The sequence below is a fragment of the Mesoplodon bidens genome, assembly GCF_964165515.1.
Source record: "Mesoplodon bidens genome assembly, chromosome: 1".
Taxonomy (NCBI): Eukaryota; Metazoa; Chordata; class Mammalia; order Artiodactyla; family Ziphiidae; genus Mesoplodon; species Mesoplodon bidens.
This window is the reverse complement of record NC_138176.1, coordinates 111656348-111683371: the sequence shown is the minus strand read 5'-3', so window position 1 is coordinate 111683371 and position 27024 is coordinate 111656348. Positions and strand designations below refer to the sequence as shown.

Below are 27024 nucleotides of genomic sequence, written 5' to 3'. Positions count from 1 at the left end.
GTTGGGGTCACATTTCCCTTTCATTGTCTTAACATTTAGAAAGACTAAGTTGCAGTGAAGTTAGTGGAGTATTTTTTTGGCATCATTGGTAAGCAGTTGATGGGGATTTGAGGTCAGATGCTGACTCAGGAAACGGCATATCTGTATCTATAGCATCTGTATCTGTGCCTAGATATTTAAGTGCCTTGGAGTGAGGACAGAGAAGTTGCCAAATTAAGAGAAAGGAGAATAAGACAGATCAGGTGTGGGCTCTCCTTATGGTGGCAATTCAGAGTGTGGAATTCAACACTGAAAGATAAGAATGGGCAGTTGAAAACTTGGGATTTGTGTGTGTGTGTGAGCGCGATTGTTTTTTTTTCCCTGAATCTAACAGAACCCAGTCTAAATTAAAATCATTTAGATATTGAAATTCTGAGTGATCTTTCAGTACAAGATTCAAGAACAAGAAAGGAGAGTGTGTTTGTATGTTGACTTCCCTTCTTGGAGGAGCGAGCGAGAGGGCAGCTCTGGGCCTCTGTCCTGTAGGGTGGGCGGGAGACATTCACCCCTGGTACCACGGGCTCCAGCAGAGGCTTGGTGGATGTTTCTCACTTGCCTACATTAGCTGTTTATAAGCTACCTGAAATCTAGCCAAGGGTAATAGATTTGACAAATTAGGCCCGTAATGAAAAACAGATTGCATTTCAAAATTATATGTGTTGGAAGGAAAATCCAAATACTTAAAATGTGTTAGTATGAACTTGTTGAAGACCCCTTACCCATTTTGGTATCATCCACAGCCTAAGTTTCTTTTCCTCCTCTTCCTGCCCACCTTTCTGCCTTTTTAGGTATTTCACTATTTCTTTCTTCTACTAGCAAGAGAACATGCACAGGAAATTCAAGCCGATCACATACCTTTAATGTGAAAATATGCCAAATCTTCTTTCTCATATGATCACAGAATATTTTGGAAAAGAATAGCAGAGCAGGGCTGGCAGGTCTGTGGATACCACTGTGATGCCTGGTCCAGAGGCAGACATCGCTAACTGAGGACACTCCTAAAACTGGGCCAGTGGCAGACATCGCTACCAATTGGAATTGGTGTATAAGACGAGACATGTGTGCTGTGCCTCTGTCTCAGAGTTTATAGAATCCTATCCCACCACTTTATGTAGGAGGAAACTGACGCCCAGAGACATCAAGGGATGTTAACTAGGGTTCCACTAAGTTGGTGGCCAATGAGCAACCAGAACCCAGGTGACGTCACTCCCTCCGGTAGGGTGCTCGTCCTCCTCCCCACGCCGCTCTCAGTGTGGTGGGAAGATCGCGTGCAACTTGCACGTGGCCCTCAGCCTGCTCTTGCCATCGTTACCCCAAAGAACCACATCACTGCACTGGGTCCCGTAGAGTTAAACACGCCATAGTCCAGTGCTAACGCTACAAAGCTTTAATCCCTGGTTTGAAACAGACTCACCACCATAAATTCTGAACATTCCTGTGGTTTCTCAAACACACCACATTCTCCCACTACCTTCTCTTTGCTGTTCCCTGTGCCTGGATGCTTTTCTTAAGTTTCCCTAGACTCAGGCCAGGCAACTCATCTTTCAGGTCTCTGTTCAAAAATCAACCCCCACCCCGAGGTCCATCCCTGACCCCCTAGACCAGAATAACTTCCCAGCTGCTCCCCTGAGCCTCCTTTTCCAGCATATTCTCTACAGTAACTCTGAGCAATACATCTGCTTGCTCATGCTGGACCCCCAGTGCTTGTACTTAACTTAAATCTCATCAGCCCTACCTTTGTGAGAACAGACTTTAAACTTGGGGCGTATACTTTCTTTCAGTTTACTTTCCTGTCTGCATGCCTCTGATATACAATTTTACTTGATATGTAAAATTACTTGGAGATACAAAATTAATTTTGATATAAAATTCAGGCTACGATAAAATGGAACTGTGTTGCAACTCGAAAGGCTGTAAATGGAAATATCTTTTTAAGCCAGTTCATTTCTTTACTTTTGAGACTAATTTAAGTAAACCTTATCCCATCTTAGCCCCAGCAAGGTGTTTCACCAATATTTAAGCTAAAAGAATAAAATTGTAGGAATCATAGTACAGTTCAGCAGTCCAGTGAGCCATGGTGGTGATGTGGGTGTAACTGAGTTATACTAATGGGTATGCGTGAAGTTGCTTTTTTTTATTGTTCTATTCCCCACCAATCTAAGCAAATTGTGCTGAAAATAGCAGAGTAGACACCACTACAAATGGCACCATATTAGTCAAGGAAGCAAGTTTTGAGACTCACTGTTTAAGGAGCACTGGGTTTTTAGAAAATAAAGCAAATCCGTTATCCTGAATTATGATGATGATTCTAGAAAAACGACTTCATTTATTGGCACCTGTTGTAAAAGAATAAGATGTTGGGTCTGTTTGAAATTTTTTTTTCTAAGAACTTTCCAAAGACATTATGTTATTTCGAAAGGGAATAATGGAGTTGGGTTCCATTTTCACATAGTCCCCCAAGAAGTAATTTCTGTAATATTATCATTCTTGGCTCTTGAGAATTTAAGAAAAGTTGAAATGATCTGATTCGATGGCCATACTCTTACCATAAAAGTGGGTCTTAATGGGGTTAAAAGAGATTGAGATATAGAATAAGTTCATTATTGGCATTCACTTGTTTACTTATTTATTCACTCAGAAAATGCTTGTGAAGATACTATTCATTGAGAAGATAATTACACAAAGGAACTTATTTACAAGATAGAAACAGACTCACAGACTTAGAAAACAAACTTAGGGTTACCAAAGGGGAAAGGTGTAGGTGGGTGGGATAAACTAGGAGTTTGGGATTAACATATACACACTACTGCATATAAAATAGGTAACCAACAAGGATCTACTATGTAGCACAGGGAACTCTATTCAGTATTCTGTAATAACCTACATGGGAAAAGAATCTGAAAAAGAATAGATATATGTATATGTATAACCGAATCACTTTACTGTACACTTGAAACTACCACAGCATTGTAAATCAACTATACTCCAATATAAAATAAAAATATAAAAAACGAAAGAAAATAATTATTGAGTTCCTACATGATGCCAAAGCAGTGATCCAGTGAGATAGGTTGACTAAGATGTGGTTTCTGTCATCAAAGAGTTTCTGACCTAGTGAGCAAAGCTAGGGCTGTGCTCGAAAAGAAGACCCATGATTGCTACACACAGAGTGATGAAGGGTCAGCACTGCACTCAGCCATGTGGCAAATACAAAGAAGTAGAAGGCCCAGTGAAGAGATTACAGTTAACTTCATGTTCATTGGCCAAGCTTTTCCAACTGGTTGGTTGTGCACATAAAATGGAAGTAAATGAGATTTTATAACTAAATGTTGAATTAATGTCTGCTGCATAGTAGCTGTTTAGTAATATTGATTGAATGAATGAATGAGTGAATGATTAGTGCCTTGTAAATTTACTGAAGGAAGAGTTCCCTGTAGACAGGAAAAGCCTGGAGGTAAAGGCTTATTTGAAGGACTCCAGTCTATGTGTATGATAAGATACATACACAGAGTCTCATCCCTCTGCAAAAAATGGTTGCTGAAAAAGCTCAAGCTATAATTTTTGGATACATTAGAATAAATGGATAAAAGATGATAGAAATTACTGAACATATCAACTGAAAAATCTCATTTAAACTGTAATTTAACCAAATTCACTATTATAAAACTAATTCACAAATGAGTCCTGAATTTGTAATTCTTAAATGAAATTTACTTTGCATTTTAGCAAATCTTGCCTGTTGATTTGCAGATAGACTGGTTTCCACATGGGAAAGACATGGTTCTGACAGATACTGCTTTTTCTAATCTGTTTTACATTTATATCAAAGTAATACATAGTGTTAAGAACCAAATAGAACAAGTTGTAATGAAAAGCAGCAGACCCTGGTCAAATTTTTCTCGTCTGAGTCCCCCTCTCCAGGAAGAATTACTTTCTACTTTAGGTATTTCTTCTGGTATTTACCATAATTCTTCTAAATAATATGCCTATTCTTCTATTTCTTGATATTTCAAATTTTCATGTCTACTGGCTTCCTGTTATGAGTAATAAAGATTGATGTCGCTTATCTTCCCTCATACATTACATTTTCCCCTTCTCCTCCCTCCCAATATAACTCTTGTTGAACACATACTCAGTTTTTTCCTATTCATATATGTGTATGTCCTATAGAAAGAATGTCATACAGAAAGTCTAACTGTTGTTCACAGTAGTGTGTGAACTACTGACAGTAGTTGACAGTAGTGTGTCAACCAGTAGTGTGCCATGATTACATTTCCTTTCTTGTTCAGATTTCTGTTTTTGCATCTGCTAGCCTTTCCAATAACTATGTTAAACACCTATCAGTTCAATTTTCCACCCAGGCAAACTTGTCAGATACTATATCTTGTTCCATCCCTTCCCCAACTCTCTCTGGAACCTGCTCCAATTGTTCTTTGTTTATTCCCTCTTTTTGAATGAAGCATATCCTCCAGTCACTCCAGGGAAGGGTGAGTGGGAAGGAAACGTTTTGAGACTTCATGTATCTCAAAGTGTTTTTGTTCTACTTCGCACTTAATGGAGAGTTTGCAGTGTGTAGCTCGTTAGGGTGTCAACAGTTCTTTCAGAATTCTAAAACTCATGTCCCATTGTTTTCTAGCTCCCACTGCTGCTGGTGAAAAGTCTGATGTCTCCCCAGCTCCTGGTCCTTTATATGGGACCAGATGTTCCCCTGCAGGAAGCTTTTGGAAAGTTCAGGAGGGAATTCAAGTGTCATGACCCAGAGAACAGGCTCTGGAACAAAGCAGGGCTAGCTTTGTTTCCAAAGAGATCCAGGGCTAGTGTCTCTGTCTCACGCTAGTTGTGCTTAGCTATTGTGATTCATCTATAACTGGGGGTTCCTACAACACAGATTTGTTGCGGAATGAAATTAATCAAGATAATACATGTAGAGCATTTGGCAGAGTCCTTGGCAGGCAGAGTATACTCCGTAAGCACATCCTGTTCCTCCTCTTCCCCGGGATTCTGAAATTCAATCACTTTGCACCTCCCTTTGTGTCTTGTTTCACCCATTGTGCTAGGCAGTAGGTGGCCCTTTATACGCTGGATGGACGTGTTTTGAAACTTTTGTTGGCAGGTGATAGGACTCCCTGAATGACTTAGTTCACAGAATTTCCATGGAGATGAACTCCAACCTGATAATACATGTAAAAATCCTTTGAAATGTATATAGCACTAGGGAAAAGAATGCGGCATAACAGGCATTGTCTGATTTTAGAACCTAATGGCTGTGCTGTGGTCTTTGGGAAGGTCTCATATTTGTGTGTGTGATGAGGAGATGCCATAGTTCTGGGAAGAAGGGTGTATTCCTTACTCCTTTTGTCTCCCCACATAAAAAGATGCCAGCATCAGGACATAGTTAGAGACCCAGAAAACCCTCCAACCCCTCTTTAATTCGACATGTCTCAAATCGTTTGAAGCATGAACTGAACCAGTGCTAGCCGAGTAACAGTCTCATTTGCTACGATGCTCTATAGGAGAGAGTGTTCCAAATGCCGAAGAAGTGGCTTAGAGCTGATGTGTCAGAAAATAGCCTGCCAGTTGGCAGGCTGCCTTATTTATTCGCACTGTTGTTATTATTTTCATGCGCCTTCTCGTCCTCTCCTTTTCTTTCCCTGCTTGCCAGCCTCTGCCCTCCTGCTCTCACCCTCTGGCCCATCCCCTCCTACTCCACTGGGGAACTTATCTTTCTGTGTCACAGTCTCCACAAGCCTGGAGGGGGCTGCAAGGGACTGGCAGTGAAACCAGGCTTACACGGCAGCGGGAAAACAGAGAAGTAGAATCCAGCGTCCTCTGCTTGAAGGAGAGCAGGGCCACGGGAGGCCTGGAGAAGCACAGGCCAACCCCGGGCAGCATTAAGAGGGAAAGGGTTTGAGGACAGGGCTCAGAGGTCTGGGGCCAACCTCACACTGCAGCTCTCTCTCCAGCAAGCCACGGGGTTTTTACCAGCTGCCCACTGGGGTTCTCCTAGACTGCTGATAAATCTGAAACAATGCAGAAATAAAATAATTGCAGAAGGAGAAAAAAACTAACACTGAAAATCAGGAAGTCTTCATACGCAAGACATGATGTATGCAGGACGGCACCGCAGCAGCTTTGGGCTCCGTGGGCCCAGCACGCATGGGAAGGGCTGAACGAAGGAGGCTGTTTGGAGGAACAATGCCGGTTCCCAGGTGCAGTGGCTGAGGCCCCTGTGATGAGGCCTGACTCAGTCTCCCTGACATGCCTCTGTTGGGATCTTCTCTGAAATAGCTTAACCCTCATGGTACTTTATGATAGGATAATATACATAGATGCCAGTGGAGAAATAGAAATGGTGTTTTTAAGTAATCTTGTCATTTAAATAACATACAAATCACACTTTACTTGGGGGAGGAATTCTGAGTTTGTAAATTTGTCATTCAAGCACCTGCTATGTACTAGGCTCTGTGCTGGGTGTTGAGGATACAAAAATGAGTAAGGGCATAATCCTTGCTCTTGGCAAGATGGTTGTTCTCACAAGGAGTGTCTTCCTTCATGTACCCATGGTGAGAACATCTGAAAGTTTCTCTTAACCCTTTTCTTGTGAACATTTTGACCTAACCATCTTCATGTGAAAAATTGATAAGTGATTTCACCAGTATTTTTAGTTTTAAAAACTATGGTTTGATATTAGTAGAGGACCTTTCTACCAAGAAGAGAGAGTACATTATTGCCTGAGTCGCCTAAGAATTTCTCCATCCCTTTGAGGAGATGTGAAGAATACATTTTTACTCTCCACTGAATTAATGAAAAAACTCAGTGAGATATGAGGTATCACTGCACACCAGTCAGAATGGCCATCATCAAAAAATCTACAAACAATAAATGCTGGAGAGGGTGTGGAGAAAAGGGAACCCTCTTGCACTGTTGGTGGGAATGTAAATTGGTACAGCCACTATGGAAAACAATATGGAGGTTCCTTAAAAAACTAAAAATAGAACTGCCATATGACACAGCAATCCCACTACTGGGCATATATCCCGAGAAAACCATAATTCAAAAAGAGTCATGTACCACAATGTTCACTGCAGCTCTATTTACAATAGCCAGGACATGGAAGCAACCTAAGTGTCCATTGACAAATGAATGGATAAAGAAGATGTGGCACATATATACAATGGAATATTACTCAGCCATAAAAAGAAACGAAATTGAGTTATTTGTAGTGAGGTGGATGGGCCTAGAGTCTGTCATACAGAGTTCAGTAAGTCAGAAAGAGAAAAACAAATACCATATGCCAGCACATATATATGGAATCTAAAAAAAAATGTTCTGAAAAACCTAAGGGCAGGACAGGAATAAAGACACAGACATAGAGAATGGACTTGAGGGCACAGGGAGGAGGAAGGGCAAGCTGGGACAAAGTAAGAGAGTGGCATGGACATATATACACTACCAAGTGTAAAATAGATAGCTAGTGGGAAGCAGCCACATACCACAGGGAGATCAGCTCGTTGCTTTGTGACCACCTAGAGGGCTGGTATAGGGAGGGTGGGAGGGAGGGAGATGCAAGAGGGAGGAGATATGGGAACATATGTATATGTATAACTGATTCACTTTGTTATAAAGCAGAAACTAACACAACATTGTAAAGAAATTATACTCCAATAAAGGTGTTAAAAAAAATCAGTGGGATAGTTTTGGGGAAATGAGCTTAACATTTTAAAAAATTGACTTAGACTTTGTATCACATGAAAATCCAGATGGATTAAAGATGTAAATTGTTTTAAAGGAAAAAGAAGAAAGAAAGAACCAGTATAGCACTGCAAGAACATATAGGTCAAGTTATATAATCTTGGTTAGGGGAAGAGAAAAAGAATTTTTCAAGCATGATCCCAAAGTCAAAAACCACTAAAGAAACAACTAAAAATTTTATTTCTTGAAAAATATGAACTTTAATATTCTGATTCCTGAATGTTCCCACCTTGTATTTCTCTGAGAGGTTTACCATAATGTTGAACCTGATAATAGTTATTAAGTCATTCAGAAATATTTATGGAACCTATCACATGCCAGGGACCATGCAGTATGCTGGGGAAGCACTGGGGAGCAAGGCCAGCATGACCTCACCCCAGGGGCAAACCAACTGAGAAAGTGAGAGCACTTTGGCTAGAGGAGATCCCGAACTCCTACAAGGCAGGCAGTACCCCACCATGGAAGCCCCAGCTTCTCAAACTTTGTTGTATTAGGTGTCTGCTTTAGTTAATTATGTTAATGATCAGCCAGTGGTCAGTGATGTCACCTGAATCTACTGAGTGGCTTCTATGGACAGAGTACAGTGCTAAATACGGAATATAATGGGGAAAGACAGCCCTGGACCCCTGGCTTTAGTGGAAGGATGAAAATTCATCACACAGATTAATATACTCGTAAAGTGTTTGAAGTCCAATGAAGGAAAAGTATAGGGGGCTAGGAGAGAGTTATAAAGGGATCCTTATTTAGATTTGAGGGAAAAAGAAAGGCTTCTTTGAGGAAGTGACAACTAATTGAGGCCTGAAAGATAAAGAGGGGGTTAGCCTTCAAAGTGGGAGAGAAGAAGCCACAGGCTCACCCTGAATTGGCTTTTTTGGGAATGGGAAGGTCATGAGGACCTTGGGTTTATCTTAAGCAGAATTATCGGCTTTGAGTGGTGAGGTGGTGTGATTTGCTTTACATTTAAGAATGATGACTCAATTCACGCTACTGGTTTGGGAAGTGAAGTCTGTTTTTTAAGAAAATAAACCATGACATGCGTACGTGTTTGTGCTAAGGACTTTGCAACCTGAGATTTTGCCCAGGAAGAAAGATGAAAGTGAGAACTGCTCATAGGAAAAGCAGTTGCCTATAATAAGAGGGCACAATCACCCTGGACGTGGTAGTTCCATTTTGCAGGGTCTCTTTGCCTTAGCTGCCTCAGGGTGACTGGGCCAGCTGAACCGAGATGAGCCCCTATTGAAATGCTTATAAACAGTCTGGCCCCTATGAAGCAGGAAGCCTCATGTCTTCGAAGCTTAAGTCAGTCGTAATTCAAGATTTGAATTGGAGCAAATTATCTTCTTAAAGATAGAAGCATCCCGAGGATTTTTGATTAACTTTTAATTATTGAGAGGGTCTTGTTTTAGCAACGTAAGCATCTAAATAAAACACAACCTGAAAAGCCTTTGAGAAAATTTAAAGCATTCAGTAGTGATAAATCATATGTAAACTTGTAAACGGCAGAGTTAGTTTACATTCTTTTTCTCAAGGGCCTAATATTCCAGGGACAAGAGAAATAATAATGCTAAAGAAATGTCTTTTTATGGTCTATTTGCATATACGGGACATTACAGAAAGGTGGTTATAAACTATCGTTGCAAAGATTTTCTTTTTAAATTGACTTTGTATGAATACTCTGACAATTTGGAGACTTAAGAAACGTATTTATCATGTTACTGCCTTTGTAAGCTTTTCGTTTTATTAGCTTTTCATGGCCACCCCCAGAGGGAAAGATTAAGTTTAGTCTTTTAGAATTCAGGATTCTGGATTGCACTTCCGTTTTAGCTTCCTGCTACATTATTATTCAAATATAAACATCCAGTACATTTACCATTAAACGTTTTCTACAGTCTAGAGATTGTAGCATTTCTTTGGAATAAATGACTGAACTTGGTAGAAGGATTCTAGAGATATATAAGCATGAACGTGAAATTGATTTTCTTTCAATGTGCAAGAGTAGCAGAACTTGAAGTCAGCAGTGTGGAGTTGGTGACCTCCCGGATTTTTCTCTCTACTGTGTCCTTCCTAAATATTGATTTTTAACTCCCTTTCCACATCCTTTTCCATTCCCACTTTGGCTAGATGTTGTACTGAACACTAGCCAGGGAAACTATGCCTTGGGGTGAATCTTTACCTAAAATGTTTTTCCCTTAACATACAGTATGTATACTGGTGCTTGCTGGTGTATGCAGACAGTGTAAAATGTATTCACAGTCCCTGCATCTAGAGATTCAGAATTAATCAGTGGGAGGCATGTGGAGCTTATGTGTCACATTGAGATGTCAGCTGTTGTCACTTTCATTTCCCTGGCAGCACCTCAGGTAGTAAGCTAAAGCTGAATTATGCAGTGTAACCAGTCTTTTGTGTGTGTGTATATGACTCTAGGGTTGCTATTAAATAGTAAAGGTTTTTGCGACTTACGAAAGAATTGATTTCTAGTTCTCCTGAAGTCCTTTTTATCCTTCCAAAGTCCGACAGAGAACTCCTTTGTAGCTATCATGTTGTTTGCTTCTAACTAGAGACCCAGTTATTAAAGATCTAGGGCCTCACCTGTCCCTATATGTTATTTCAGCCATACTGAACACAAGTCCTACAAACTTGCTGTTCCAAAGGCTGACAGCAGACTAGTGCTTACAATCCAAGACTAAACATCTTATTGACATGCCTTACAGTTGTGTCTATGACATAGTTTCACACATGCACACAGAGGGTTAACATCTCACTGAATAAGTACTTTTGCTCTCCAGTATTTGGAAAGACATGCATGATGAATTCAGAGCTTATTAGTGATTTCTATATTATTTGATGTTCATTGCTTTGTGTGTTTCTGGAATGGATAAACTGAAATTCTATGGCAAACCCATATTTGTTATCACTGTCTGCAGTAAATCCTTGTGCACTGCAATGGGATTGTCTGCCTGCACTCAGTCAGCATTATCCCCACTTACTGGAAAGTATCATCTGCTGAAATTAAATGTGACAAGCATTTGAAAGTCTGGATTGCACTCCCCCACCCAGATGGCACCCAGGTCATCCTTTGGTGATGAGCCACTGAAATGTTTCTTTTAATTCAGATGTTTTTCTAATAGTACTGCAGGATGAGGTTGGCTTATATTTCTCTTAATTTACATATTTTTGCAGGAATCTAGCTAAGGTTGTCATGTTTCTCTGAATTGGTGACAAATGTTGATAGAACTATGAATATATTTTTATAAGCAGGCTGAATTGCATTTGATTTGATGGCCTCAGTCTGACACTGTTGATATCTTATAAATTGAGAAATCAGAAAAAATAATTTTGTATAGAAGGAAACCGAGCTCTAACTGACTGTACTTTATGAGAGTTTAAAATAGGAAATGTTGTTTAATATGTTATAGTTAAAAAGCTTTTTGTTTTGTAATCAAGAAAGTAATTCCAAGAGGCTGCTTTTCTTAAAGTCTCTCTGTTTATTTTAATTATTCAGAGTTCCCCCAACCACTAAAAATGATAAGATGATAAATGAACATTTATTGAACCCTAACTCTAAGCCAGGCATTCTGCTAGGTACTTGAAATACTAAACTGATTAAGACACAGCACCTCCTCTTGACAAACTCACAATCTAGCGGGAAGATTAGTATTTAAATGAATACTTGCTCTGGTGTGACAGGTATTATAACTGTAGAATTCACAGTGTACAGTGATGGCTCAAAGGAATAAATCATTTTGCCTCAAAACTAAAGGTGATATATACAGAATGCAGGCAGAAAGTGGGGTGCATGGTTTATAAATAATTTAAAAACAATAATAAATCCAATCAGAAGTTGGACTCCTTTTTATTATCATCATATGCTGACAGTTCTAAACAGTGCCAGTGTTAAACCCTCCTCCCACTGAGATGGACTTCGAATTCCCTGCCCCTGGCAACCATTGGTGGTGATTGTATTGGGAGCAGCAAGGGGGTGGGGAGGTGGCCAAGGAAAGCTCCAGATGGCAGGATGACAAATTCTGGAAAAAGATGAGGAGTTTCTCAAGTAGGAAATGTGGAAGGGCATTCCAGGAAGGCCCCCAGTACATATATAAAGGCATATAAAACAGCATACTTAACTGCAGTGCAGAGGGAAATAGAAGTTATTTTCAATAGATGGTGATGATCCATTAGATATCCATATGGAAAAACAATCAGTCTCAACTCCTATCTTGTAAGTGTATTCTACACAATAATCAATTCTAGATAGCTTGCAGATCTAAATGTGAAATGTAAAACAATTAAAGTTTTAGAGGAAAGTAGAAGGTGGTCATGATCTTTGTCTTTTAAACAGAACACAAAAGTCTCTAAAAGGAAAGATAAATGAGAACTTGGAGCATATTAAAATTAAGTATTTCTTTTTTACAAAAGATACTATTAGGAGAGTTAAAAAGCATCCCACGAAATGGGAAAAGATTTTCCCAATGCATATATGTGACTAAAGACTCATACCTAGCATGTATAAAGAACTCTTAAAATCAGGAAGGAAAGACATATAATTCAATAGGAAAAAGAACCAGGCAATAGACATGAAGAACCACTTCACAAGAGTGTATATCCATATGGCCAGTAAACACATGAAAAGGCACTCAGCTGCATTAGTCATTAGGAAAATGCAAAATAAAACCATAACATGATACCACTGTACACCCACCAGCGCAGCTAAAATGAAGGAGGGGGAAAATGTTTTGGCAAGAATGTGGAGCAAATGGAAGGAATGTTCCGCGCTGTTTGTGGGCGTGTAAATTGGCACAATAACTTTGGAAAATTGTCTGGTGGCACCTCCTGGACCTTCCTATATGCACAATTAATAACCTGGTGATTCCAAACCTAGATATATACTCCACAGAAATGTCCCCATGTTTACCACACAGAAATGTCCTCGTGTTTACCAAAGGACATGTAAAGAATGTTCATAGCAGCACTCTTCACAATAGATACTGGAAACTAACCAAATGCCCATGAACAGTAGACTGGAAAAATACTCTGTATATTCATGTAGTAGATGACTATATGGCAGTGAGAATGAGCAAATGACAACTGCACACAAAAATGTGGAGTAATCTTACAAACAATGCTGAGCAAAAGACACACAAGCATAGTAGTCAAGACAAGCCCCTTAGATAGCCTCACCCACCAGAGGGCAGACAGCAGAAGCAAGAAGAACTACAATCCTGCAGCCTGTGGAACAGAAACCGCATTCACAGAAAGATAGACAAGATGAAAAGGCAGAGGGCTATGTACCAGATAAAGGAACAAGATAAAACCCCAGAAAAACAACTAAATGAAGTGGAGATAGGCAACCTTCCAGAAAAAGAATTCAGAATAATGATAGTGAAGATGATCCAGGACCTTGGAAAACAATGGAGGCAAAGATAGAGAAGATGCAAGAGATGTTTAACAAAGACCTAGAAGAATGAAAGAACAAACAAACAGAGATGAACAATACAATAACTGAAATGAAAAATACAGTAGAAGGAATCAATAGCAGAATAACTGAGGCAGAAGAACGGATAAGTGACCTGGAAGACAGAATGGTGGAAGTCATTGCTGTAGAACAGAATAAAGAAAAAAGAATGAAAAGGAATGAAGACAGCCTAAGAGACCTCTGGGACAACATTAAACGCAACAGCATTTGCATTATAGGGGTCCCAGAAGGAGAAGAGAGAGAGAAAGGATCCAAGAAAATATTTGAAGAGATTATAGTCGAAAACTTCCCTAACATGGGAAAGGAAATAGCCACCCAAGTCCAGGAAGTGCAGCGAGTCCCATACAGGATAAACCCAAGGAGAAACACATCTAGACACATAGTAATCAAATTGGCAAAAATTAAAGACAAAGAAAAATTACTGAAAGCAGCAAGGGAAAAATGACAAATAACATACAAGGGAACTCCCATAAGGCTAACAGCAGATTTCTCAGCAGAAACTCTACAAGCCAGAAGGGAGGGGCATGATATACTTAAAGTGATGAAAGGGAAGAACCTACAACCAAGATTAATCTACCCAGCAAGGATCTCATTCAGATTCAATGGAGAAATCAAAAGCTTTACAGACAAGCAAAAGCTAAGAGAACTCAGCACCACCAAACCAGCTCTACAACAAATGCTAAAGGAACTTCTTTAAGTGGGAAACACAAGAGAAGAAAAGGACCTACACAAACAAACCCAGAACAATTAAGAAAATGGTCATAGGAACACACATTTTGATAATCACCTGAAACGTGAATGGATTAAATGCTCCAACCAAAAGACACAGGCTTGCTGAATGGATACAAAAACAAGACCCATATATGTGCTGTCTACAAGAGACCCACTTCAGACCTAGGGACACATATGCACTGAAAGTGAGGGGATGGAAAAAGATATTCCATGAAAATGGAAATCAAAAGAAAGCTGGAGTAGCAATACTCATACCAGATATAATAGACTTTAAAATAAAGAATGTTACAAGAGACAAGGAAGGACACTACATAATGATCAAGGGATCAATCCAAGAAGAAGATACAACAATTATAAATATATATGCACCCAACATAGGAGCATCTCAATACATAAGGCAACTGCTAACAGGTCTAAAAGAGGAAATCGACAGTAACACAATAATAGTGGGGGACTTTAACACCTCACTTAGACCAATGGACAGATCATCCAAAATGAAAATAAATAAGGAAAGAGAAGCTTTAAATGACACAACAGACCAGATAGATTTAATTGATATTTATAGGACATTCCATCCAAAAACAGCAGATTACACTTTCTTCTGAAGTGCGCATGAACACTCTCCAGGATAGATCACATCCTGGGTCACAAATCAAGCCTCAGTAAATTTAAGAAAATTGAAATCATATCAAGCATCTTTTCTGACCACAATGCTATGAGATTAGAAATGAATTACAGGGGAAAAAACGTAAAAAGCACAAACACATGGAGGCTAAACATTACATTACTAAATAACCAAGAGGTCACTGAAGAAATCAAAGAGAAAATAAAAAAATACCTAGAGAAAAATGACAATGAAAACACTACAATCCAAAACCTATGAGATGCAGCAAAAGCAATTTTAAGAGGGAAGTTTATAACTATACAAGCCTACCTCAAGAGACAAGAAAAATCTCAAATAAATAATCTAACCTTACACTTAAAGGAGCTAGAGAAAAAATAACAAACAAAACCCAAAGTTAGCAGAAGGAAAGAAATCATAAAGATCTGAGCAGAAATAAATGAAATAGAAACAAAGAAAACAATAGCAAAGATCAATAAAACTAAAAGCTGGTTCTTTGAGAAGATAAACAAAATTGATAAACCATTAGCCAGGCTCATCAAGGAAAAGAGAGAGGACTCAAATCAATAAAATTAGAAATGAAAAAGGAGAAGTTACAACAGACACCGCAGAAGTACAAAGCATCCTAAGAGACTACTACAAGCAACGCTACGCCAATAAAATGGACAACCTGGAAGACATGGACAAATTCTTAGAAAGGTATAGCCTTCCAAGACTGAACCAGGAAGAAATAGAAAATATAAAAAGGCCTATCACAAGTAATGAAATTGAAACTGTGATTAAAAATCTTCCAAGAAACAAAAGTCCAGGACCAGATGGCTTCACAGGTGAATTCTGTCAAACATTTAGAGAAGAGCTAAGACCTATCCTTCTCAAACTCTTCCAAAAAATTGCAGAGGAAGGAACACTCCCAAAGTCATTCTCTGAGGCCACCATCAATCACCCTGATACCAAAACCAGACAAAGATACTACAAAACAAGAAAATTACAGACCAATATCACTGATGAATATAGAGGCAAAAATCGTCAACAAAATACTTGCAAACAGAATCCAACAACACATTAAAAGGATCATACACCACGATCAAGTGGGATTTATCCCAGGGATGCAAGGATTCTTCAATATACGCAAATCAATCAATGTGATATACCATATTAACAAATTGAAGAATAAAAACCTTATGATCATCTCAATAGATGCAGAAAAAGCTTTTGACATAATTCAATACCCATTTATGATAAAAACTCCTCAGAAAGTGGGCATAGAGGGAACCTATCTGAACATAATAAAGGCCATATATGACAAACCCACAGCAAACATCATTCTCAATGGTGAAAAACTGAAAGCATTTCCTCTAAGATCAGGAGGAAGACAAGGATGTCCACTCTCACCGCTATTATTCAACATAGTTTTGAAAGTCCTAACGTCAGCAATCAGAGAAGAAAAAGAAATAAAAGGAATACCAATTGGAAAGAAGAAGTAAAACTGTCACTGTTTGCAGATGACATGATACTATACATGGAGAATCCTAAAGATGCCACCAGAAAGCTATGAGAGGTAATCAATGAATTTGGTAAAGTAGCAGGATACAAAATTAATGCACAGAAATCTCTTGCATTCCTATACACTAATGATGAAAAATCTGAAAGAGAAATTAAGGAAACACTTCCATTTACCACTGCAACAAAAAGAATAAAATACCTAGAAATAAAACCTACCTAGGGAGCCAGACAAAAGACCTCTATGTAGAAAACTGTAAGACACTGATGAAAGAAATTAAAGATGATACCAACAGACGGACTGATATACCATGTTCTTGGACTGGAGGAATCAGTATTGTGAAAATGACTATACCACCCAAAGCAATCTACAGATTCAATGCAATCCCTATCAAATTACCAATGGCATTTTTTACAGAACCAGAACAAAATATCTTAAAATTTGTATGAAGACACAAAGACCTCGAATAGTCAAAGCAGTCTTGAGGGGAAAAAACAGAGCTGGAGGAATCAGACTCCCTGACTTCCTACTATACTACAAAGCAACAGTAATCAAGACAATATGGTACTGGCACAAAAAGAGAAACATAGATCAATGGAACAAGATAGAAAGCTCAGAGGTAAACCCACGCACCTCTGGTTAACTAATCTATGACAAAGGAGGCAAGGATATACAATGGAGAAAAGACAGTCTCTTCAATAAGTGGTTCTGGGAAAACTGGACTGCTACATGTAAAAGAATGAAATTAGAACACTCCCTAACACCATACACAAAAATAAAGTCAAAATAGATTAGAGACCTAAATGTAAGACCAGACACTATAAAACTCTTAGAGGAAAACATAGGAAGAACACTCTTTGACATAAATCACAGCAAGATCTTTTTTGATCCACCTCCTAGAAAAATGGAAATAAAAACAAAACTAAACAAATGGGACCTAATGAAACTTAAAAGCTTTTGCACAGCAAAGGGAACCATAACAAGATGAAAAGACAACCCTCAGAATGGTAGAAAATATTTGCAAACGAATCAATGGACGAAGGGTTAATCTCCAAAATATATAAACAGCTCACACAGCATGATATTAATAAAACAAAGAACCGAATCCAAAAATGGGCAGAAGAACTAAGTAGACATTTCTCCAAAGAAGACATACAGATGGCCAAGAAGCACATGAAAAGTTCTTCAACATCACTAATTATTAGAGAAATGCAAATCAAAACTACAATGAGGGGCTTCCCTGATGCCGCAGTGGTTGAGAGTCTGCCTGCCAATGCAGGGGACCTGGGTTCGTGCCCCGGTCCGGGAAGATCCCACATGCCACGGAGTGGCTGGGCCCATGAGCCATGGCTGCTGAGCCTGTGCGTCTGGAGCCTGTGCTCCGCGACGGGAGAGGCCACAACAGTGAGAGGCCCGCGTACCGCAAAAAAAAAAAAACAAAAAAAAACTACAATGAGGTATCACCTCACGCCAGTTAGAATGGGCTTCATCAGAAAATCTACAAACAACAAATGGTGGAGAGGGTGTGGAGAAAAGGGAACCCTCTTGCACTGTTGATGGGAATGTAAACTGATACAGCCACCGTGGCGAACTGTATGGAGGTTCCTTAAAAAACTATAAGTAGAAGTACCATATGATCCAGCAATCCCCCTACTGGGCATATACCCAGAGACAACCACAATTCAAGAAGTCCCATGCACCCCAATGTTCATTGAACCACTGTTTACAATAGCCAGGTCATAGAAGCAACCTAACTGCGCATCGACAGACGAATGGATAAAGAAGATGTGGCACATATATACAATGGAATATTACTCGGCTATAAAAGGAACAAAATTGGGTCATTTGTTGAGACGTGGATGGATCTAGAGACTGTCATACAGAGCGAAGTAAGTCAGAATGAGAAAAACAAATATTGTATATTAACACATATATGTGGATCCTAGAAAAATGGTAGAGATGAACTGGTTTGCAGGGCAGAAATTGAGACACAGATATAGAGAACAAACGTATGGACACCAAGGGGGGAAAGTGGCGGGGGGTGGTGGTGGTGGGATGAATTGGGAGATTGGGATTGACATGTATACACTGATGTGTATAAAATTGATGACTAATAAGAACCTGCTGTATAAAAAAAATAGATACAAGAATATATTGTACAACACAGGGAATACAGCCAATGTTTTATGTTAAAAAAAAAAAGAATAGTAGGCAAAAGTAAATAATGGTGTTCAGGGATTTGTCAGTGGTTACCTTGTGGGGCAGTGACTGTAAGCAGGCATGGGGGTGCTTTGAGGCTGTTTCTTAAGCCAAGTGCTAGTGACACAGCTCTATGTGTGTGTATTTTATGCATGTGTCTGTGTATAAAAGAGTTAAACGAAAAGGTTTTTAAAAATCCAGCATCGATAATTTCGGTAACCAGTTCAGTATAGAATGTAGGTGGAAAACTGATAGAAGATGATTACGTAGAGTTACAAAGCAGCAGAATATGGAAAGCCTATATGCCATATTAAGGCATTGTACTTGGGTGTATGGACAGACACAGTGGAGAATAATGAAGGCTATGAGCTATACCATGGCTAGGTGTGCATTTGAAACATATCTTTGGTGGCAACAGGACAGAAAAACAGATGGTGTATAAAGAAACTGGAGCCAAGGAGATCATTCATTTACTCAACCCATATTTATTGAAGGATTACTGTGTCAACATGGGGGATATGGCAGTGAACAAGACAAAGTCCTTGCCCTCATGGAACTTACCTGGTAATTGGGAAAGCAGATGATAAATAACACACAAATAAAGACACAAATAAGATATCAAATTGAGATGTTTTATAAAGAAAAATTTATTACAGTAAAGAAATCGTGAAAGGAGGAGGCTGTTTTAGATATGGTGGTCAGGAGAGGACCCACTAAGGATGTGGCACATGAGCAGAGACCTAAACAGGATGAGGGAGGGAGTCATAAAAATATCCAGAGAGGAGAGTCCCAGGCAGGAGGGACAGCAGACGCAAAGCTTCTGAAAGGGAACAAACTTGGTGTATTTAATATTCAAGGAACATCACTGAGGAGGAGAGTGCATAATGGAGAAAGCGGTTGGAAATAAGATAAAAAAGTTACAAGGTGCCAAATCACAAGGGTCTTCTAAAACATGGTAAAGACATTAGATTTTCTATTACTCAAGAGATAGGAGGAGGCTAAGTATCATAGCAAATACCCCCAAATCTTGGTGGCTTATTAGCAAAGCAAAAGTTTATTTTTTGTTCATGCAAAGTCCAATGGGATGTGGTCAAAAGGTTTTTCCTAGTCACTGTCCTTTGCATAGTGGAGGGTCATGGTCACTTGGGGACCAGGCTTCTTCAATATTAGGAATCCATCACGTTATGCTCTCAAGGTCACTCTGGAATCCTAACATTCTTGAGCCAGCAGGTAGAAGGGAGAAGAAGCATGGAGTACCATGCACCCAGATGACCTGGAAGTGACACAATTCTGCTTGCATTCTCTTTCAAGAACAAGTCACGTGGTCCTCCTGTATGCAAGGAATAACCAGGAAATGGAATCCCCAGCTGGGCAGCCACTTCCCAATATCAGCTCCCTAAAAAAAGGGGAGTGTGACTCTTTGGAGATCAGCTAAATGAAATTTCTTTGTTGCAGGTTTTATCATAATTAGGATGAAAAGCCACTGGAGACGCACTAATAGGGTAACAATGAAGTCTTAAAAATCCCCCTGGCTGCTGGCTGGATTATAAACTGTGGCTGTGGGGACATGAAAGAAGCAAGGAGACCAGTTTTAAGGAAGTTTCTTTAGGTTAGACATGATGGTGACTTGGACCAGGGTGATAGCAACACAGGAGGAAAAATGTGGTTGAATTTGGGATAGATTTTGAAGGTGGAGCCAGTAAGATTTGCTTATAGGTTGGATATGTAAGATACGAAAGAGACTAAGGAAAGGATTTTGGCCTGGAAAACTAGGTGACTGGGAGGTGCCCTTTAATGAGATGATGCCCAAATGACATCTTGCTTCTCAAATGTCATCTTCTTAATTATGCCTCCCATGCCACCCTATTTTACACTGTAGCCCACGTGAACACCAGGAACTCTTGATCCTCTTCACTCTACTCTGTTCTTTCACTCATCACCCATCCTTCATAATATACTGCGTAATTTACATATTTATTATGTTGATTGTTTATTGTTTGTACTAGAGTGTAAGTTCCATCAGGGCAGAGTTTTATAATGTTTTGGGTGCTCATTTTCCCATGTGCCTAAAAAAAGTGTCTGGCAGAGTTGTCTGGCTCATGTGTGGAATGAATGAATGGTGGATACGGGAGGAGTAGGTATAGGTGAGAGCATGGAATGAAGGCCTTTGCTCGAGATGCTTATTAGACATTCAAAATATGTTGGATAGTTGGATATACTGGTTTGGAGTCCAGAAAAAAGGTCGTGCATGGAGATGTATTTTTAGTGGTCAACAGCATATTGACAATAGATTCTTAAGGCCATGGAACTGGATAAGATCATGTAGGGAATTATGAGAAGTCTGGAGTAATTAACTGGGTCAGACACTGCTGGGAGGTTAAGTTGAGGACTGAGAGTGACCATTGGATAGCAACGTGAGGTTCTTAGCAAAACAGTTTCATGGAGCGGTTGGGATGAGACTCTGATTGGAGTGAACTCAGAAGACAAAGGGAGTTAAGCTGTGGAGAAAGCAAGTGTAGCCAAAATTTTTTTGAGAAATTATTACCAAGGGGTGCAAAGAAATAGGGTGATATCTGGAAAATATCCAACATCTGGAAGGAAAAGGGTCAAGGGGGGTATGTCTTTTTTTAGGACAAAAGATATTACAGAGTGTTTACATTGTGATGAGGATGATCCAATAAAGAGAGAAAAAAACAGGTAATTCAGGAGAATGGGGGAGAACCACAAGAGAAAGGCCCTTAAGTAGTAAGAAGTAATGTTATACAGTGCACACAAATGATGGGATTAGGAAAGAGTGGGTTTATTTGGATAAAAGACAATTATAATTTTTTTAAGATAAGAGATTGAGGATCTGAACAGTGAAACTAGAAAGGAGGAGATAGATATGTAAGAAGTAAGCACAGAGAATCAACATATTCTAGTCCTGTACGGAGGAAGAACTTCTAGAACAGTGGTTCTCAAACGTGAGCACATATCAGACTCACTTGTAGGATTTATGAAACACGGATTACTGGGCCCAGCCCACAGATTTCTGATTCAGTAGGTCCAGGATTGCATCTGAGAATTTGCATTTTTAACAAGTTGCTGGTGCCTCTTTCTCAAAGTACCATGTGGAGTCCAGCAACATCAGTATCCCCCAGGAGCTTATCAGAAATGCAGAATGTCCAGCTCCACTCCAGACCCACTGGATCAGATTCTGCCTTTTAACAAGTGATTTATTTGCATGATGAAGTTCGAGAATCACCGTTCTAGGATAGTGTTTTTCAGCCTTGTCCCCAGGCGATTCCAACATGCAGCTATGATTGAGAACAACTGACTCAGGGTGACCCCAACGTATATTGCCTGCATGACTAGGTGAATGTGAAGTGTCATTAAATAAGATAAAAAATTCATGAGGAGGAGCAGGTGTGTGGGGGTTGACAGAGTTCAGCTTTTGACACGCTGTATTTGAAGATTCCTTTGGGACATCAGCTGAAGCTCTCCAGCTGAGTATTTAGATCTTGAAGCTGGGAGAAAGATGGAAGATCAGTCTAACTCAATGACAGATCTGAGCGTCATCAGCATGGAAGTAATAATTAACGTTAGGGGTGTTGAGGACCTCAGCTCAGGAAAATGAGAAAACTGGCGAAGAGGTCCAAGGAAGGCACATAAGCCAGGGTAGAAGAGAACTCTGCAGTGGAAGTGGGAAGAGCAGTGTGAAAGGTGTGAGCACAGGCAGGAGTTGGCAGGACGCAGAAGCTAAAGTGAGGGTTGTAGACAGAAGGAGAAATCAGTGATGTTTTCTGTCTCAGAAAGTTCCAGTAGGGCTTCCCTGGTGGCACAGTGGTTGAGAATCCTCCTGCCAGTGCAGGGGACATGGGTTCTAGCCCTGGTCCGAGAAGATCCCATGTGCCACGGAGCAACTAAGCCCATGCGCCACAGCTACTGAGCTTGCACTCTAGAACCCACGTGCTGCAACTACTAAAGCCCGCACGCCACAACTACTGAGCCCACATGCCACAACTACTGAGCCTGTCTGCCACAACTACTGAGCCCATGAGCCACAACTACTGAGCCCGCATGCTGCAGCTACTGAAGCCCACACGCCTAGAGCCCGTGCTCTGCAACAAGAGAAGCCACCGCAACGAGGAGCCTGTGCACCGCAACGAAGAGTAGACCCTGCTCGCTGCAACTAGAGAAAGCCCATGCACAGCAACGAAGACCCACTGCAGCCATAAATCAATAAGTAAATAAATAAATAAATAAATAGATTTATTTAAAAAATAAAAAAGAAAGTTCCAGTAATATAGACTGAAAAATATCAGTTATCTGTCATTTAGGAAATCACAAGTGGCCTTGCCATGCACAGTTCTGGGCAGGGGTAGCTGCAAAGCCGTGGGGCAGAAGTTTTAGCAGGAAACAGGAGACAAGGAAGTGGGATTGTCAGACATGGATGACCGTTCCAAGAAGCTTGGCTGTGCCAAAAAGGACAGAGTGAGTGCTAGAAGATGTCAGTGGAAAGCAAGTTTTCAACTTGGCCAAGACCGGAATCTTGCCACTGGCCATTAGGAAAGAGCCATTGGTTAGTCAGGGGGGAAACTACTGAATCAAGATGTCGGGAAGAATGGAACCCAGGGCATCCGTGGGGTCAGCCTCAGTAGGAGCAGGAAGGTGGGTGTGAATATAGATAAATTTGTAGTTGAGGGGTTGGGAAGTGGGAAAATTTACATTTAATAGCTTCAGTTTTCTCTAGGAAGTAGGGGTCAAAGTCATTTGCTTGGAAAGAGTTGGGGAGGGATCTTGGAGATTTATTTTTTTAATTTTCATGTACTTTCACAAAAGATAAAAACTCCTATCTATATGTAAAATATATAATATACCTAGATTTTTAAAATTATGTATCATAAACTTCATTCCTTATGAAATAACCCATTTCCAAATACTGACCAGGAAAGATTGCTATTAAGAATACCCAAAGATGAATCCCTACCCCTTATTTTCAACCTCAATTTTCCTCCAGCACTTCCTCCCTGTTTCACTTATAACTAAAATTGTTTTTATTCTGATAACTTCTCACTGTATCTCTCTTCTGCTTGTTAAGTTAATCATTGGGGTGGTTGTTCTTGCTGTTTCCCACGTGATGAAGTGTTTCTACTCTCCGTTCTCACCATTCCCATCTCATTCAAATTAATTCTTTTCAAGCAAGATTTCTGAATGCCAAACCTCTCCTTGTAATCTCAATCACATGAAGATAGCCTTTACGTTTTTGAGTTATAAATGTAATATATTCTTATATAGAAATGTAAAGCATATAAAGGAGGCAGTAAAATATCAGTTCCCAATTGTGTGTGTGTGTGTGTGTGTGTGTGTGTGTGTGTTTTGCTTTCTGTAACCCTTTACATAAAGTCCCAGTCAAAGTAGGTTGGAAAAAGGTAATTTGTCTCCTAATCCTGGATAGGAAACCTGGAGGGGATGGCCTATTTTATGTCACTGCCATGTCGCTCTGCACGGTGTGTGTCAACAGTTTGTCTTTCTTCAGTTGGTCCTTGTGTCATCCAAACAGCATAAAACCTACCTGGCTCTCTTGGTTTTTCACTATAGATTATTGGGGGTGGAAAGGATTTTTGTGTGTGTGTTGGGGTGGGGGGTACACGGGCCTCTCACTGTTGTGGCCTCTCCCGTTGCGGAGCACAGGCTCCGGACGTGCAGGCTCAGCGGCCATGGCTCATGGGCCCAGCCACTCCGCGGCATGTAGGATCCTCCCAGACCCGGGCACGAAGCCGTGTCCCCTGCATCGGCAGGTGGACTCTCAACCACTGCGCCACCAGGGAAGCCCCAAGGGGTGGAAGTTTTTTAAATTATAAATTGTTGAGGAATATGATTCCAGAAGTTTGATCGAGTCCCGTTCCCCCTTGGCAGATTTAGGCTTTGAGTCCTGCCATATCTGGTCCATTTGCCCAGGTCTCTGATGGTGAGTTGGGGTCCACCGCAGCCTCTCAGTTACTAGCAGACAGAGATCTGGTGGGGAGTGAGATGGACCCACCTGAGGACCTGAACCTGGTGTGTTCTCCCCACGGAGGCGGGAAGCAGAGGAGGGCAGGGATGCAGTGTTTCCCATCCCCTGATACTATGGCCTAGGGAGTCTGTGCTCTGACCAATAGGACCAGCCCCTCCTCCCCAGAGAGAGAAGTGGTAAGAGATGGGTGAGAGGCACTGCGTTACCCCATCATGGGGAGGATAGCTGACTTCTCCGCCATGAGTAGTAGGAAGGATGGGCGGAACACACAACGCTGAGGATCAGAAAGATGAAGGCAATCATTTGTGACCACACGCTAGTGGATGGTAAGAGTCTGAATACAAACCCAGATTGGTGTGACTGAAAACCTTAGCCTTTGTGGGAATGGATCTCACTTCCACGATGCTTCCTTCGTTGTGACGACTCACTGGAATGTAATACATTCCTAGGGATAGGGAGTTGTGGGTCAGCTTTCTCTTACGTGTGTAGATGGCCAGGAATTTGATTGTGGATTCATAGACTAAACAGAGGCAGAGGAGAGCCTGGAAAGTAGCCCCAGACTCAGAAGCAGCCCCAAGCTTAAGAGGAGCTGGGCCCATGAGGTTGTTTCCCAGTTCCCCATCCTGTGCTTTCTACCCTCACTCACTCTGAGGTGCCTTGATGCGATGTGACAACTCATTTCATGGGTCCCAGTAATAATTAATATGGAAAAACTCAAGTGACTTGGGAAATTGGGAAACTGGCCTATACCGTATATTACTATTTAGGAACGATGTCGGCACAAAGCTAAAAGTGCCTGCCTGGGAAGACAATTGATCTCTCTGGTCTGTTATCTGGAGTTCTGCAGCTCTTGAATGAAGGGGAAGGGGTGGGTCTGACTTATCACATATACTTAAAGAAAAATCATTTGATCAGTGGCCATTCTAAGTGGTTTTTGTGTATCTTTCAGATGTCGCCCATTTAATGTGGTTTGAAAGACTCTATGTTTGGCTTCAGTGTTTTGAAAAATACATCTTGTACCCAGCAATCATTTTGAATGCCCTTACTACGGATGCATTTGCAATAAGCAATTACCGGAGACTTGGTACCCAGTAAGTGGATAACCGTTTATTTTCATCATGACTTGGATCACCACACTTTCAAAATCTAGTGGGTTTTCTCTGAACAGGCTGCAGCAGAAGCCAACTTCTATCTACTAATGATGGGCCACGTAACAGTAAGCCACGGTGGCCTTTGGCTCAAACCCGCTGGAGCTAGGTGGTTATTGTAGAGGGACTGGGGTGCAAACGAAGTTAGATCTGCTTGGAGTGATCTTGTGAATAAACATCAGTAGATTTGAAAATCATCCTGCAAAAGCTTAGTGAGGAGCCTGAAGAAGATGACCGAAGTGCAGTGTGATTCCAGGGTTCCTGGCATTCCAACCGTCGTGCTTAGAGCTTTTTGTTACGAAGTGCCTCTAGCACTTCATGTAGCAAAGACGCGAGCATTTTGTGTTTGAGGGAGGGGGAACTTAATCACTGTTACTGCTCTCTTTGCATTTCTCAGGAAAAGCCTCATACTTTAAAAAAGTGGACCACACAGAGTTTTCATATCATCAAGCTGCCCGTTTTTGCAAAGCATTAACAGCGTATAGCTGAGTGAGTGGTTTCATATTGTAAGAGGAACTCTGAAATTACAAACGGAAACCTACTTGATCATTTGTGGATGTGTTGTTCTGACCAAAGTTTGACATTTCTGTTCAAATAAGTTAGTAATAAAGGAGGATGATGTGAAAGAGATTCCTTCCCAGATTTGCATATAAGTCACTTTGCTTAAACATTACATGCCCAAGTCAACCCTGATTCATAACCCCAAGCATGCCTACTCTTCCTTTTGGGCTGGGATGAGGACAAATTAATTAATATTTGCCCAAGATTGAGCAAACTCAGGTAAAAGGCATGCGAATTCTCGGTTGGACCTTGAGTAGATTCATAGTCACACGAAGCAGACACTAAATGAAACGACCCTATAACCTTCCTGTCTTTATCAGACTCTGCCTTCCTTCCAGTCTAGAACTGTTTCAGTTAGACCAGGGCAAGAAGTCCATGCCCTTTGGTATTTAAAATCCTAGACTTCAGATCCAGGGATGAAAATTAGTCTCTCTGGATAAAGGAGGCAGCTGATGAGATTACAGACCTCTTGTATAGTTTGGGTAGGGCCCCATCCATGAGCTAACCCTACCTCTAGAACACTGAGTGCTTTTCTAGTAAGCAGGTGTTTCCAGTGTGGTACCATCTTGGCTGACCCCATGACGACATTCTGAAACAAGGCAGATCCCCAATTTTCAGAACAAGGACTCACAGTCAGAACCAAAGCAGTCACACATGTACCAGTGCTGCCCTGGGGTAGTGAGCTAAAGGAATGAAAGTCTTTGCTTCCTAACATTAGGACTAGGACTTCAAGCTAAGCCTGCCAATTGAGGCCAAGCAGCTCTGACTCTTGGCAGAGGATGGATGCATGGGTTGGGAATCATGTAGAGTCAAGCTCAGAGAGAGTCTACTGTGAAGTAAGATTAATCTCTATCCCCTGTCATTTTTTTCCAGACACTAAAGTCAGAAAGTAGCACCTCACCCATGTACCTCCAAATAATCTTAATTTGATGATACGAACAGAATTCTTTTTCTTGGAGCCCAAAGTTGATAACTCCTTTATATTCTTGAGGCATCCATCTG

The 27024-nt window shown here is 40.6% G+C and overlaps 1 protein-coding gene across 1 annotated transcript in view; it reads left to right on the top strand.

Moving 5' to 3' along the window:
• PCNX2 (pecanex 2) overlaps positions 1–27024 on the top strand; it is a 281381-nt gene that overhangs the window by 139048 nt on the left and 115309 nt on the right. The window contains exon 20 of the mRNA XM_081237716.1: positions 25263–25404. Within this exon, the coding sequence (XP_081093842.1) occupies positions 25263–25404 (142 nt within the window). The remainder of the gene's footprint in view (positions 1–25262; positions 25405–27024) is intronic.